The sequence below is a fragment of the Empidonax traillii genome, unplaced genomic scaffold (assembly GCF_003031625.1).
Source record: "Empidonax traillii isolate 1590-97213 ecotype Southwest subspecies unplaced genomic scaffold, ASM303162v1 scaffold38:size1800464, whole genome shotgun sequence".
In the NCBI taxonomy this organism is placed as follows: domain Eukaryota; kingdom Metazoa; phylum Chordata; class Aves; order Passeriformes; family Tyrannidae; genus Empidonax; species Empidonax traillii.
In genome coordinates, this window is record NW_020955231.1 from 1,241,950 (window position 1) to 1,258,137 (window position 16,188).

Genomic DNA, 16,188 nt, shown 5'->3' on the forward strand with positions numbered 1-16,188 from the left:
CCAGCCTGCCACCAGCTATATTGCCATTAAACTTAGAATGATCCCAGACCCAAGCACTACTGTCATAAAGCTTGGAGTATAAAACAGCCCTCACTTCCTGACAGGACAGGAGAGGGTGCTGCTGAATCCGTTTTCATCCTCTCCTCCAGAAAAGCCAAGTGCTCTGAGATCAGAGCAATATGACTGGATGACCACAGCTCCTGCTTCATTGACCATGCACTTTTGCACTGCAGCAGAAATGGAGGCTGGCTTTGCCCTGGTGCCCAGGTGCTTCTCATAAGGTAACATGAGAAAGGGACTACAGCAATTTGCACTAGACATCCCCAGTACTGAACACTTCTCAGTCCAGAGGGGAGAAGAGTCATGGTAGCTCATCATGTTTCAATATTCACTGAAGAGCAAATAAGTATAAAATAATTATAGACAAGTTCTGAAAGTGGAGTGGGTATAGGAGGCTCTCATAACTCTGTACGTATGTGCTCAAGACCACATTTAGAGCTTTCTACAACTTAAAAGAGTTTTCTGCTGAAGAACAGTTTTTTTAAACACTCGAAGGTTTGTATATGCTTGGGCAGAACTGTGACATCCACCTTCCTCTCCCATAATACACACAAGCAATGGGATACCAGTAAAGTAACCAGTGGTTGGTGTGAGTGCAGACACAGTCTCCGCAGCACAGAACTGTGACACCAAAGGTTCTCAACTCACGTTGGTTTCATTTCAGCCAGGAACTTCATAGACACCTTTTACTACCAGAGGCTGCTCATTTTGCTCTAATTTCAATACTGCCTCATTAAGATTCTTTCTATCACTGTCCACACAAATAAAAACCTGAAATAAACTCAAAGGTTAAAAGGCAAAAGGCATTTAAGGACACCTGAAGCACTCAAAGTCATGGAAGACCCTACGAACGTAGTCCAGTTTCACAAATATGTCGCTTTCACAGTGTTGTTCATGGATAGGCTACTTCAACCGCAGTACTAATGTTTTCCTGAAACCTTAGCCATGCAACCCATTTATATGTCATTACCTTTTTTTCCACGACTGTTTCCCTACGGCTTTCTGTTTCTTTAGTTGTGCCAGCAACCACAGAAGGAATGGCATGTTTTTCCTTGAATAAGTCACCTTCATCATCATCATCAAATAGGTCAGCTGCTGACTTGACTACATTAAGAGACAAATCAAACAGGGAATGATGAATACAGAACAGCCCCTCTTGAGCAAGAGAAGATAGTAGAGTCTCAAAAGATATCATATGTTTTAAAGATGACCAACATCAAGAGTCTTTAAGAGACAAGCTCTCAAATACCACTTACCTGAGAGCACTAGTGACAAGAGGATGCTGTCATGCACTTAAGTCAGCTGGCACCTCTAAAGGCAGTGTTTTGTTATTGGCTTGGCACAGGCCTAGAGCCTCTATAGGGAATGTTGGGCACAGGGACTACAGGCTGTTACCAATTCCCTGATTGAAGCCTAGATATACAGCCCTAGCAGTAGAAAGAGCCTCCTTAGAAAGGAAAGTAAGGGGAGAGCATGTACAAATAAACCAGTCCCATACCACTCCAAGGAAAAAAAATCCCAATTAAAATAAAATAAAATAACAACAACAACAACAAAAAACAACCAAAAAACACAACCCCCCAAAACCCTAGCAGCAGTAGCAGTGATGCAGGGTTGAATTTTATAACTCATTGGTTCCTATCAGTTTGAATTTTGATGACCTTCAATGTTTAATCTTTCTGAAAATGTTTAGAGGTACCTGGATCTGGATGCTTTTTAGTTGCTTCCACAAAGAAGTCATCATCATCATCGTCGTCATCAAATAGAACAACTTTCCCAGGCTGTTTAGGAGTTTTCTCTGTGCTGTGTGCTGCAGATTTCTTGTCTTTTTCCCCAGCTACACTGGAACTAAACACATCACTTCCTCCTGCAGGTCAGATGGGAGGAGAAAAACCACACACAGAGATCATTGCCAGAGTTACCAAAAACATGAACTTGTGCCACAGTAAGTGGCATCAGGCAGAGTTTCCATCTCAGCAACTTCTAAGGTGCTCCTGCAACAATGCCACATCAAAAAAGCATTAGCTGGACACATCCTGATATAGCCAAGTCACAGACAGATGGCCCCTCGCTCTCACTGCAATCACTTCTTTCTTAAATCTGCTCATCTTCCCTAGGAACAGCAGCCAGGTTCTGTGTTGAAGCTAGCAGGCCCAGCAGTCCCACACTATTGCCCCTGTGGTATTCCCAAACCAGAATCCTACTCTAATAACTAGTACACCACACCACTGTGGCCCAATAAAAGTAGTAAGGTGCCCAGGGAGAGGTAAGGACAAGTGACTGAGTTCTTCCCAGGAGCAGCACTTGTCACGTGAGTCCATTCACAGTACTGCAGGACAAGGCAGTTTGGTCTCTGCATACTTCAGATAAGGCACTGATTAAGCAGACTTAGCCAGAGCAACTGTTTCTTCTAAATGTTGTGTGGAAATGTGTGGCTTCAGTGGTATGTGCACATCGACAGATTATCTGCAAACAATTCTAGTGTTTTTGGCAAAAACTGGCAGCCTGTCTTTTTGCTTCTTATGCATAGATGCTTGAAAACAAAAGGGGGTGGGGAGATACTTAAAAACTGAAAGCAGAAAGTAGAATAACTGCTATTTGGTTAAAAGTCAGCAGACTGCATTAATTTTAATCATCAGCTGTTTATTATTAAAAACAAGTGTATTACACAATTAGAAAGTGCTATAGGATTGACAGAAATACAGCCACGAAATTTGATTAATTATTAGAGATTCCTGAGCTCCTAAACAAACCGTTCACTTGGAAATATGTTCAGTTAACTGAAGCCATAGTCTTAAAATAAGCCTTTCCTAATGAAGGGCAAAATTTAAAATTAAGGTAATTCAATCAGGTGAAGACTCTACACACCAACAGATATCAATGTCACTGATTCCAAAAGACTGGTGACATAGGTTTTTTTTCATTCATCAGCTTGGATTCTGATATGAAACAGGGATCTTAGTACAAATCTTTTTTATTTTTAGCTCCAAGTTATAGATTTGGTGTATGTAGATCCTCCTAATCAAAATCAGAGAAACAAGACTGGTCTTATTTGCCTGTGCCACAAAAATAAAGGAACTTGATGTTTAAACTGTTCTTCTGCTAACCCAAGGGAATATGATCAAATATGAAAGATAAAAATGCACTTCCTTCCCAGAGTATAGATGGAAGTTGTGACTGCATGCACAGCAGACTTCAGCTATATAATATCCGATGAAGTGACACACATCCTTAAAAGTTCAGAGCACAACACTGAAAGCTGACAGCTGATAATATCTGCCATCAATGAGACCTACCTTCAGAGCTCCTACAGAATCTTGATTATCCACAGAGCATGCTGCAGTTTAGGCTTAGCATGGCAGAAGCGCCTGTATATGTCATTAAGCATATGATAAAGCAATGCAGTGCTGCTGTAATTGGAGAGTTTTCTGCTTTAAAACTTCCACAGCAGGTTTTAAAGAAAGGAGCATTTTGTGCATGAAGCAATTGGCTACTGAATATATCATACCTGGAAACAGAGATACTGCACCTGCAGGAAGTTTCTTTAAGGACTTTGTAGTGGATGCTGAAATCACAGGAAGTACAATACAAATGGATGCACTTGTTTTATGCTGTCAGAACCTTCAGAACGCTACCACAGAAACAGGAATCCAAGAAGTTTTCTGAGCTACCTTTTTTTTTTCCTCAACAGCTCAGAACTCTTTAAATATTCTCCTTGAACTTCTGTTTTTTTGCAGATACGCGTAACAATTTAACTATTTTTCTTCCATTAAAACTCCACAAAACAGCTCTACTACACTCAAGCTGATAAACACGATACATGTTTACATACAGCATTACTTACAACAGTTCACATTCACACACTCAAAACCACTTCAGTCCACTTCAATACAATACACTCAAAACAAAATGGCTTAGTCTTCCTACCCATATCTGAAAATTCATCAAATACACTGCTTCAGTAAAAGCTGCTGCAATACAGAATGTGTGTGCAGAGTGCACCCAGTGGGAAACTCAGATGTGGATTAATCTGCAAGAAGAAATCTTTGCTCCCCTTAAACCCACAACTGGATCCTGCAAAGTTCTCTTCAGCAGCAGGAATGCAGTGCATGCAGAGAGCTCTGCCAACATCCTTTCCAGGAGAGTAGGTGTGTATAACAGACCATAGCGAACAAACATTTAAAATTCCAGGAAAACACAGCTGTTCTGTAATAAGACTGGGGAGGAGAAGAGACTTGGCAACAATTGCTACACCAGACTTTCTAGTCTGGGAACAAAACAGTCTAGATGCTAGCAGTGATAAATCACAGCAGGACTACAGGAGGCAACAATTGGTTCTTACCTTCACTTACTGGGACTCGCTCCTCTCTCTCTTTTGATTCTTCTACTTTTGGTGCTTCAGCAAAAAGGTCACTCTGATTATAGATGAAAATGCAAAGAGGAGAGAGTCTGAATTTGTTTTTTGTAGGGAAAAACAGATGCTGATTTTTCCATATTGAATATCCCCTTCTAAGCCAAGACAGAAGAGATAATCACCACTCCCTTCTCAAAAGGATGTCTGTAAATACAGACTTAAACTTAAACAGACTTCAGAAAAGTTGCTGTCTTCTAAACTTTAATTTACACAGATTATCAGTCTGCTGAAGAGAAGGAATGACCTTGTATTTGCATATCTTCAAGGGCTTACAATAATTAATCTACAACTATTTAGGTCCTGATTACACCCTTCTAAACTTTCCCATTGAAACTTATACAGTCAGCTTTGAAGGAAGAATTCAGGTCAGGACAAGCACAAAAATACTCCTGACTTCATGTGGTTAAGATGAATGATTTATATTGTGGCTAAGGAGATGTTAAGATACCGTAAGTGTGCAGAGAAATACATTATAGCTCAAAAGCATTGCAGGACACTTCCACAGAAGTTCTTGTGTTCAGGTTTCAGTTGCCCAGCTGAAATCTTCCCCAACAACTATAGTCTAGATTTCCAAGAAATATCCAGATCTTTCAAGTACTGACCACCTAATTTCTTGAAAGCCTCCCTCTTATGGGAAGTTGGGTATTAGAGGTTGCCTATCCGGAGCTTCAAAATGCATGATCTTTGTATCAACTCTGTAGCAAGAAGGCAGCAATGCTTCCCAAAGAATAAGAGAGCAGTAAAGATGTCAGTGATCAATTGCACATTTGTCAGTTACTGTTTGCCTGTTAACCTAACATGTCTGTCTTCTGGTGCAGTACAACGCACAAGGCAAGCAAAGCTAAGTTACCCTTCCTAGATATTTAACTTTCAGATAACAAAAAAACAAGAATAGCCATATGCAGGCAGGCAACAAACATTGACAAATCTGCTTGGCTAGCCTGTGCCTATAGGATGAGGAAAATAGTCTTAGTAATAAGTAACCAAGAGATAGCCAATGATAGCTTCATCTGGATTTGCTCCGACACAAAGATGGCTTGCACTATCAGATCATTTTTTAAAATATTTTTTAAGCTGTTGGCTGCCACCTAAAAAAAAATAAAAAAGAGCATTATATTTTTTCAATAAAGGCTGTGTTTCAGTGAAAAACATTGCAGGAACTATCCCCTTCACTACAGACAATGCTCCTGTTTGGTACTTCTTAACTGTATTCTATTACACTGGCATAGTAAACTTAAGGTACAGGAGGCTCCCTTCCAAATTTCAGTCTTATAGCCTCCTTTGCTCCGAGGAACACCTGACTTTTGTTCCAGTCGCAATGAGGAACACAGCAACCCTCAAAGGCAACAATTTGGCTACTATTCTGGACTAACCTTGACTGTTACCAGTATCAACTGCATAACAAATCAGAGGCAATCATTTGTTTCACAAAGCAGTGCTGCAAGATTCTTCCATCTCAAGTAACCCCGACATTGGGTTTCTATCCCCTTTCACATGCACAAACAGTGGTAAAATAAGGTCAGAAATGCTCTTTGTGCCACTTCTTTATCAAGTCAGCTCTAGATAGCATACAAGTAAGCTTAAGATGAACTTTTTTTGCCATCACAAGCAGCCCAGGAATCATATAATAACTAGAGGAAAGAACACTGCTGTAGGAAACTTTTAACAGCACGGAACAGAGAAACCCAGCAGCATCACTGTCCACACATGGTATGTCAAAAATAAAGTGTGAAGGGCTTCATGTTCTCTTTTGTTCAAACTTCTCCCCCAATCAGACAAAGAGAGAATTACAAAATTCAGTATTCTGTAATATACAGAACAGGCATTTTAATAGAAATCTGATGATTTAAAACAACTGGATAGCATTTGGTTTACCTCCACAGATACAAATAAGGGGCTGATTAAGGTCTCTTGGAACTTGAACCTGTCTAATAAAGAGCTAGAACCACACTTGCATCTCTCATCAGCACCACTGAAGAAGAGAGGACTCTGTGCCAAGGGGAACATTAGTATCTCACTCATGCAGTTCTGTTTCCCCACTGGAAAGCTATACTATCTCACCAAACTTGAATATTGCCGAGCAACAAAATGGAGTTTCCCCTCTCTGCCTTCCAGAGGGGAAAATCTGTGGGGATCTTTTGTTTTTAAAAGGGAGACACTTAATTTCTATCATCTCCAGCATTCTCACCTCTTCATCATCAAAGAGACCTGTTCCACCACTGAAGAGGCCACCCCTTGAAACAAACGGTGTGAAGTCTTCATCAGTCAACTTCGGAGGCTTGAAGATGTCATCATCTTCATCTAGAAAGTGCAAGAGCCATGAGCTTTGGTAGGACTGACCAAGTTTCAGGCCAGGGAATACAAGACAACCAAATTAAAAACTGCTTTGATTCCATCTGCCCTCTCTTATATATACATATATATATGACATATACAGAGAAGCTACTGAAGACAGATTGGGTTGTATGTGGTTGCTCCAGAAGGCTGCATTTAAGGATGAATTCCCACTGAGTCTGTCTCTAGCCTTGTTTACGTGCACATCACAACCTAGATTTGTTTTACACACTCACCCTGACAGATGCTCACTGATATCCCACCCAGCTTCTAGAATAGAGGTCAATGTCTTACAGTCCAGCCCACAATTCAAAAACAAGACAGGAGGATATCCTACCATCCGATGGAACTCTAACTTCTTTCTTCTCTTTCGGGGTTTTCCTTGTTTTGGTCTCAGATGACAGGGCTTTAAGAATAAAGATTCAAAGAAAAAACAGTCCACCTTTACTTATAGCCTGTGATCAATCCATGGTAAAAAAAACCTAAAAAATAATCTAACCAAGTTGACCTCTATGTTTTGATATGAATCAGCCCAGTGAAGCAAATCTATGAAGTACAGTTTCTAAAGCTAGTATCTAAAATTGTAATAGAATCATTCTGTCAGATACTAGGGGTTCAACACAGCTGCCCACACATAAACTAGTGTCAACTGAGATGTTGGAAAGCAACACAGCATCCCAGATGGTACAGGTTCTACACCTTTGCAGAACCTTTGAATATTTCAAATGACTCCAGATTCATTATTCCTTGATTCAGCTACCAAAATCGAAGTCAGAGTTTTATCTCCTCTGACCTTACTTAACATCACAAAGTTATGTTAATGAACGGAAGACTTCCCTGTAACTGAAGAGGGTAAATTGGTAGGTTTTATAGTCTGATATTCACAGACCTAGTTCAATTGTTTGAACTATGCAAGAACACACACACACTGTTCTCTTCTGTTTGTGCTCTCAGAATTACAGGTCAACAGCAGGCTCATAAGCACTTGCCGACTCAATTTCAGCCAGCTGTTTTCAATTGCTGCTTTTCTGTGAGACTTAATACTTGACAAGTCTGTCCCTTTGAAAGCGACACAAAAGCAAATGCATTATTTAGTCTAAAGTATCATGAAAAACAGCAGTAAAGTATCCTCAAAATGCAGTATATTTAAGCCACAAAGAAAACAACCAACATACATCACAGGAAAACACCACTGTTTGAGAGGTTTTCCACTGCAGAGCTCACAAAAAGACTACAGTGACCAGTGGCTTCTACATACTTACTTGAAATAGGGGAAAGTACATGTGATCAAACATGCAGGGAGAAAATCAGATTGGAGAGAAAACCTTTCCAATAATACGTGTGTTTTGTTTTGGAAGTGACCTGTCTGATCTGAAAGCAATGAGTTTTACACTATAACTCAGTGAATCCAACCCTGTAAGTTATGGCCAAAAAGTTTCTCAGAACACAAAATACTGTCTTCGTCTCATTTGGCTTCTACCTAATATACGTTCAAATAACACACCTGTGTAACTTCACATGCTGTCACCCAGAATCTCCAGTCCAACTCTCTCACGAGTCCCCCACTACCACACAAGCACTTACCAAAACTTAAGAGTTAACTTACATGAACGTTCTTCATCCTGTTTGACTGCTACTTCTCCTTTGATTCGAGCTGCCAGCTCATCTGCAAATGATGTTGGCCTCTTCTTTTTCTGAGGAGTGGGGACAAATAACAGCATATTTCTTATATAAGATCCAGTTACAGACTTGATGCAACTGCAATTATAAATACTGTATTCTATAGCCTCACTTGTACAATATCTTGTCTAGACTTTGACTGAGGCCCTCAGAAGAAGGGCTGTTTTCTTTCTGCTAAGAAAGCAATTAAAAGATTAGGCATGCATCAAGAGGAGAAAACCCCCAATTTCTAGTTCCTGACGATAACACTATTTTTAACCTCACCTTGTTTCGTAAGCAGGAGAAACAAGAAGCATTTAACTCACAAAATGCAACAATTAATTTCTCAGTGCTCTTTAAAGACAGCTTTGATGTCAGCTTAGAGTGCAAGAGGGGGTAAAGCCTGAGTGACATTAAAAGACCATTCAGGATTTTTAGAGGCCCTCTCTACAGGATCCCATCCCACATAACTGAGAGCTACTATCATAATCTGTCTAAGGACAGATTTTGCACACAGGAAGTCAAATCTCTCAATCCAGAGAGGCAACAAATACTCACAGGCTTTGTGCTTTCCTCTAAGTCTCCATCTTCATCTTCCTCTTTTTCAGAATCAAAGAGATCACAGCCATCATAATCATCTTCATCACTCATCTGTACTGTCCTCTAAAAAACAATACCCTGTTGTGTTCTACTGAAGTTGGCATAAAAAACAAGCACAAAACTACATCTGCTTAGATAAAATAGTCAAATCAAACTTATTGAAAGGAGGGAAACATACAGCCAGTTTGGGGTACTTCACAGCTTTTGAGAGATAAGGAAGGAGTGCCTCTAGCTCCAAGCAAGTTGCTACGTTCTCTAGAACATCCCTGTTCTGTGTCACCAAATGCTGCAACTGAGGACACGAACGCTCTCCTCACAAGAAGTGTTCACACACAAACTGAAGACCTAGTACTTAGTCCTAACTCAGGAATGCTGTGATCAGCTAGTAAAAAATTGTATCACCTTACACTATTACTAAGGTGGAAAGCAGAATGACAGACAATACGTGCCCGTATCTTGGTTTTAGTCACGTCAATAAGAGGATGAAAACGATGAAGTGAAGTGTGAGCTGGGCAAGGTCCCAGAAGTGAACTAAATCACCAACAACCCGAAGACATTTGCTCATTTTAAAACACATCAGGCATACAAAAGTTACCCTATAAAGGTCAGCTTAATGTAATATCTGAGCGCTCTTGCAACACTGTTTTAGTAATATATACATCAAATAAGGGTTGCTTTTTGCAATGTTGCTCTTTTGACATTAATAATTTCAGGTTGAAGATCTCCACATAAAATCTCTTGCAGTGGCACATCTAAACATGGGTATGATTCCTTCTCCTACAATCAGTGATTAAAGTGAGGCTTGAATTTTTCAATCTAAACATTTCTTTTCCCCTTTCATTCATTGTCCAAATGGACATACTTGTCAAATATTTAATACTGTCCAGACCTTTGATTTCATGCAATATCCAAACTGTGCTGTTCCTTACTTCCTTCATAACAAATTTAGAATTTTAATTACAGACCAAATCATCCCACTGAAGCCTCGTTTTCCTGGGGTAGATTCTCTGAATTCTCATGTTTCCCAAATAATTCATGAGGAAAGCACACATCAGGCAATGCCATCCCACCTCTGTATCTCATGACAGCATGTCTTCAAGCCCAACCCAGGTTCATCTCCACAACATGACGCATGTGGCCAGGACAGCCTTCCCATAAGAAGTTATACAAATGAGGCTTAACAAAGTTTTTAATAGTTAATTGTCTAGAGATCTCATCTCCTCTTTCTTGCATCCTCACTGTGTCGCAAGTGTAAAGTCTTTCAGGTAGGTACCAGAGTGTATAACCATACCGTCTTTTGGTCATCTTCACTAGGGTTTCCAAATTCATCATCAGATTCCTGTAACACAAGAGACACAAAGACAAGATTCACACACTACTTGGTCCAGTGGTTAGGAGAAAGGGCTCGGAAACTCTGAACGTGCTTAAGTTTGGACATTCAGATCTGCTCACTGTGACCTGACCAAGGAATTGTTCCCTCACTGCTGATCAATGTTATGAACAGAGCTCACTAGAAAGTCATTAAATTAGCAAAGACAGCTCCACCTGACAGTGCATTGGAGTAAGTCAAGAGGGATTTACTTTAATTGAGCAAAGGGACCGAAAGTGAACACCTCAGGAAAAAGAGAGTGCTTCCATAGCACAGTTACAATGCAGACATATCTCAGCCAAGGCAGGCAAAACATACCAGAAATTGATATTCCACTGCAACAGACTTATGTGGCAAAGCCTGGAGGTGGACTTAAAGCTTTAAACTTGATCCTGTCAGTCACCATCCCATTCTTTGTGACTGTAATTTACATCAGATTTGTTCCCCATAGATGTAATTCTTGATAAGAATCTGATTTGCTTTCAAAATGAAATTAGACTGGAATAAAAAACTTCAGTTTGAAGCATTCTACTTTAATAACAGCTAGAGCCAAAACCACTTTTTTGCTCCTCTGAAAAGCTGCAAAGGAAACTACTGCATAAGAATAATAACAGAAAGTACATTTATCATAACCAACACAGGGAACAAACACTGAGCAATATTGTCCTGAGACCTGACATCAAAAAGCAAGGTAGCTGATGGCCTTACACGCAAAGAAGGGCTCACGAATGGTGGTGAAAACTTAGCAAACTTACCTCTTCATCCTTCTCTTCACTGTCAATTACACTTCCACGATCGCTGTCTACTGATCCTTCTAATTTAAATGAAAGCAAAAATGTTAAGATCAGAGAGAGCATATCAACAGCAACTTTGAAGACTTTGCAAAGAAAACTAAACTTCAGGTGGAAAAGAGCGGTTTGAAAGAGCTTCAAAGGCCGATGAAGTTTTAACACTTTGCGTTTCTAATACACAGAACACAACTGAGAAGTTACTGCTTTGTATACCACATAAGTGGTTGTTACAGCATGATGCACATTTTTTCCCCAGTTACAGTGTGCATCTAAACATGCAAGAACATTACATAGGATAATGAAAATTATAATTTAAAACAGAGCAAAGTATCAGATTAGGAACTACTTACTAGCACAGAAATAAAAGGTCATGCTAGCACATACCTTCACTGGAGAGATCTCCAAGGCCAACATCATCCTGTTCCATAAACTGCTGAGAGCCAATCAAGTACGGTAAAGGCCTGTCAATATAGAGATCCTAAAAAGAGACAACATCAGGTCTTTCTGACATTGCTGAATAGCTCTACATGGCTGACAAAACCAGAAGTCTTACACCCACACCCCTTGTTTTAACTCAAGGAAGTTAAAAGCCTGTTTAAAGAGAGTCCCACCAGACATACACTTCAAGTCAACATGCAACCAGGTGGGACAGCTGAGGTTTATTCCATTTAACACTGTCAAATCAAGGGGCCACTTCTATTTGTGTAGTTCCAACTTGCTTGCCTCAAGCCATCTAATAAAAGAATATTGCCACAAAGACTTACAGGCATCAGTCTTCCCCCAAATCCTGCACCTAGGGTTCTTAATTACTGTGAGAGTAAAAACCACCCACGAAGATATGATTTGTACCTAAAAAGCATGACATTTATACATCCCACTCCCACACAGAATTGAGGCTTCCTCTTCCAAGTTCATTGTGCTAAACTGCCTCCCTTTAGGGTGCCACACCTTAATGTTAACCTAACTGCAAAACAAGCAGGCTATGCAAGGAACAGCTCGGCAAAGAGCACTCCTCCTTCGGGTGCACTCATCAAACCCTCATTTTAGCTAACAAATATCAATTTTATATTAATGCAGTGATACTGCTGACAAAAGCAAAGATCAAGTCCAACAAAGCAAAACACAAATCCATGCTCCCAGCAAGAAGAGGTCTCTATACCTTGGGCTCAAGTATCAGTTCCATCCTTTCATTACTTTCTTCTTCTTCTGAGTCAGAGTTGCCTGCTTTGATGTCTAGCTGTTCAAATGCACTGTCCAGAACCTGCAACCCATAATTCACTGCTTCTTGAATTTTGGGGATCAGATCAGCCTCTTTCTGTTCCCGAGTCTTTTCCTTTAGTAACAGAAAAAACACATTCTTATTGCATTTTACTCAAGACTCAATCTTATTGCAATACACGTGCAAAATGCTAATTTCAAATTAGTACAACGAAAGCTTTCTCACTGTATTAGAAAGACCTTCAGAAGTTTCTTTTGCTTGACTCAATTCATCATTATCACTCCTAGAAACAGAAATGTTCTACGCATCCACACCAGCACAGTACTGCCATATTTGTGCTCCTAACCCATCAGGGGAACATTTATGGTATAACACACCTAGATCGTAAGATAAAAATAAACCTCTCTAAGGTTTCATTCCTGGGAATTATTCCAGTCAGATTCTGCTTCCCCAGTTCGCTACCTGTGAATCCAGTAGAGCGGCTCAAGGCCTCAGTCTCTTGCTGAAAAAAACAATTGAAAAATCAAGTGCATAACCACTTGAAAAATCGATGCATAAGTCTTGTCTGCTGAGCACAGTATTGAGCTTGGAGAGCCCCCAACAGATCATTACACGCTGTAATAGTCTCCACTGTTACTGTCAACTTTATGTCTGAGTGACACACACCATCCAACAGAGAGACTTTAAGGAGAAAGGAAAAAGTTTGGTTTGTAAGCTGTAAATGTATGCAGAGTTTGAAAATGAGAAGGTAGACAACAGCTGCAAACATATTGACAGGACTCAAGGCAGTTTAAGTTAACTACCTGCTCCGTTTTGTCTCCAGCATCAGCTTTGGGAATAGGTTCTTCCACTTCTTCATCATATACTCTCTAAAAAGTAAAGGAAAATTAATTCATATAAGAACAACCTACTGGTGCAAGGGCTAAACCACAGGTACCACCAAGAAACACACTATTAACATGTAATTAACTACACATCAGTTCATTACACGTTTAAAAAAAGAAGCCATGGATGATGTCAAGCACCTTCATAGCCTCCTTTATGCATTGAAGACATCAGGCAGCCTCTCTATGCAACTGAAGTAATTCAAGTCTGCAAATGTCACTGCAGTAGTAGAAGACAAGTTGACCATTTAACTTGAATATCTTAAAAAAACATGCACTCTCTTAACCCTCCCAATATAAAGATATTCTGGATACCCTCAGAATTATTCAGACAACTTACAAGCTGTCTACTTTCCTTTTATTCTTTAGCATTTACCCTTCTCCTGTACTTACAGAGAAGATTCACAACATCCCTCAACCTTCAGTTTGTTCTGATGATCCCTCACATCCATCTCTTTTAGTACTTTTTTAGGACCAGCTAAAAGGAGACACAGGGGAACAAAAGATCTTCCTGGAAGCTGCAAACTTAAATCCAAATCTCAAACACAGGTGCAGTTATCTCCTGGGAAGAGACAGATCTCTCACTAACGAAACAGAAATGAAGACCTATTTCTGTGCACTTAATTTGGGAAGAAACAGCTTCAAACACACAAGACTTAAAATATTTGGTACAAACTGTTCTCAGCAGAATCATCATGCTGAATAGCCAAGTTAGGCCAAAAAAGACACTGCAGCTCTGAAAAAAACCCACTACCACCAAAAAAACCCCACAACAGGAATCCAGATTTCCATCTTTTCCTCTGCCACCATCTTTGCAATAACACCATGGCTTCAGATGAGACACATACGGCCTGAAAACAGTGCTGATCAAAACAAAATACCTGACAAAATCCACAGCACTAAAAAACCTTTCCCAAATCTGAAATACTAATAAAGATCTACATCTTAATAAGACACATGCTTCTAGTGATACAATGCTGTAACAGGCTTTCAAGTCTAGCTTCACCTTTCAAAACAGCAATATTTATAAAGTGGCAACATTAGCCAGAAAATATGGTCATCGCAGCCAAACGTAAGGGGCAACTGCCTGCAGCCCAACACCTTTAATACAAAATGCTTTTAGAGTAAAATAACACCACTGGGCAAATTAACAGCAGCCTATAACATTCTCATATTTAGACAGACAAGTACAGGCAAATGCTACATTCATGCAACTTGTGAAGATAAACCAAGACATTACAGAAATCCCAGCTCACTCACAGTACTAAAAATGAAATTGTCATCTCCAGGTCACATATAAACAAGGAAGGAAAGTACCTCAGAATGTGCAAAAGGGAGCCTACCAATACTGGAATGTGCATCACTCACAAAAGAATTAGGACATCCTTTAACAGAAAGCAATTCAAAGTCACCTTATCCCTAAATTAGCATCAGACTTGCTAAAAAGTCAAATCCTTTCTCCACATTAAAGAGACAACAGCACTGTTTGGAGTACAAGTTTGATGCTGTACTAGAACACACTCACATTCTCTATGAACTGCGTGTTGGACAACATAAGAAAGTCATTGAAGACATTATGAAGACGACAGTCTGTAGCTTTTGTTTCACTAATCAATCCGTCCACTTGTTTTTTGATTTCATGAGTCCTGGAAATGGTTTGTTGTGAGAATTCTTGTAGAAAATGCAGAAGCTGTTGACAACAGAGGAAAGCAAAAGTCAGCACGCAGCTCTTTTTCCTTTCGGCAGAACTGACCACACACTTCAACTGAGCACCAAAACAAACACAGTTTAGACTGAAGGACCCGCACATACACCCAGGATCAAGTCTCAGTCACTTAATTCTGCCTCTACTTGGGGCCAATTCCTCCTTTTGGTTTTGCCGCCCGGACCAGGGGGTTAAAGCACCGGGAGAGCCGCCGGGCCCTGACCGGGGCAGCTCCCGCCGCGTTCCGGGGGCCCCGGAGGGCCACGGCCTGGGCGCCCTTCCCGCGCTGGGCCACCCCCGAGTCCCGCAGCAGCATCGCCCCGCACACGGTCCCGAGCCCCGCGGCACGGCACCGCCCCGCACACAGCCCGCGCATTCCTCCGGCGCCGGGCTCCGGCCCGGTACCGGCCGCACCGCTCACCCCGGCGTCCGAGGCCAAGGACCAGCTCTGGCTGCCCTTACGGATCTCCTCCAGCGACCAGGGCCGCTCCCACACGGGCGCGGGCTCCGCCGCGTCCCCGTTCATCTGCGGGACAAGGGCGGTGAGCGCGGGGCCGCCCGCCATGGCCCGCGCGCCCCCAGCCCGGCCCGGCCCCGCGCTCACCGCGCCCTCGCGCCGCCGCCCGCGGTCAGCTGAGCGCCACCACGTGACCCCCGCCCCGCCCCGCCCCGCCCCGCCAGGGACGGCCGGCAGGGGGCGCGAGGCGGCGCGGGCGGAGCGATCCCGTCCCGTCGCACTCCACCCCATCCCATCCCATCCCACACCGTACCGTCTCGTGCCGCCCGCGCCGCGGGAATCCAGAGGAACGAGGACCTTGGCGGGGGGGAGCGGGTGAGGCAGCTGCTCGCGGGGTCTGAGGCCCGTGACTGAGGCGCCGGACACGATCCGTAAGGGGTGCGGGCACGGCGGGCCCTGCACTGCGCTGGGAACGAAGTGGAGGGTCTGCAGCACATCATTCCCCGCTGGAACAATGCGACAGGGTCTGCTAGTGGCCAGGCTTACAAGTAGAGAGGGGCCCTCTGGCCCCCTCCTGCTGTTTTTCTTAGAAAAGTAAGTGCAAGGCTTACCTTAAACCAGGTTAAAATCTTTGGGTTTAACTGGATGAGCCTTAATAAATCCACGCTAGAATTCCAGGATTTTCTAGAAGAAAAC

General features: G+C 41.8%; 1 protein-coding gene across 5 annotated transcripts in view; it reads right to left on the reverse strand.

The window, feature by feature from the left end:
• WASHC2C (WASH complex subunit 2C) overlaps positions 1 to 15,685 on the reverse strand; it is a 35,443-nt gene extending 19,758 nt beyond the window's left edge. For 3 of the 5 annotated variants that reach the window (XM_027878119.1, XM_027878122.1, XM_027878118.1), the window contains exons 1-15: positions 15,457 to 15,602; positions 14,856 to 15,020; positions 13,250 to 13,315; positions 12,387 to 12,560; positions 11,612 to 11,705; positions 11,192 to 11,250; positions 10,359 to 10,406; positions 9,026 to 9,130; positions 8,415 to 8,502; positions 7,146 to 7,214; positions 6,663 to 6,775; positions 4,403 to 4,475; positions 3,569 to 3,625; positions 1,760 to 1,927; positions 1,031 to 1,164 (exon numbers count right to left, since the gene is read on the reverse strand). In XM_027878119.1, coding sequence (XP_027733920.1) covers positions 1,031 to 1,164; positions 1,760 to 1,927; positions 3,569 to 3,625; positions 4,403 to 4,475; positions 6,663 to 6,775; positions 7,146 to 7,214; positions 8,415 to 8,502; positions 9,026 to 9,130; positions 10,359 to 10,406; positions 11,192 to 11,250; positions 11,612 to 11,705; positions 12,387 to 12,560; positions 13,250 to 13,315; positions 14,856 to 15,020; positions 15,457 to 15,600 — 1,557 coding nt within the window. In that variant the 5' untranslated portion in view covers positions 15,601 to 15,602. Of the gene's footprint in view, positions 1 to 1,030; positions 1,165 to 1,759; positions 1,928 to 3,568; positions 3,626 to 4,402; positions 4,476 to 6,662; positions 6,776 to 7,145; positions 7,215 to 8,414; positions 8,503 to 9,025; positions 9,131 to 10,358; positions 10,407 to 11,191; positions 11,251 to 11,611; positions 11,706 to 12,386; positions 12,561 to 13,249; positions 13,316 to 14,855; positions 15,021 to 15,456; positions 15,603 to 15,639 lie in introns of those variants that run through there. The other 2 variants (XM_027878120.1, XM_027878121.1) reach the window with 2 other exon arrangements.
• Between the last annotated feature and the right edge of the window lie 503 nt (positions 15,686 to 16,188).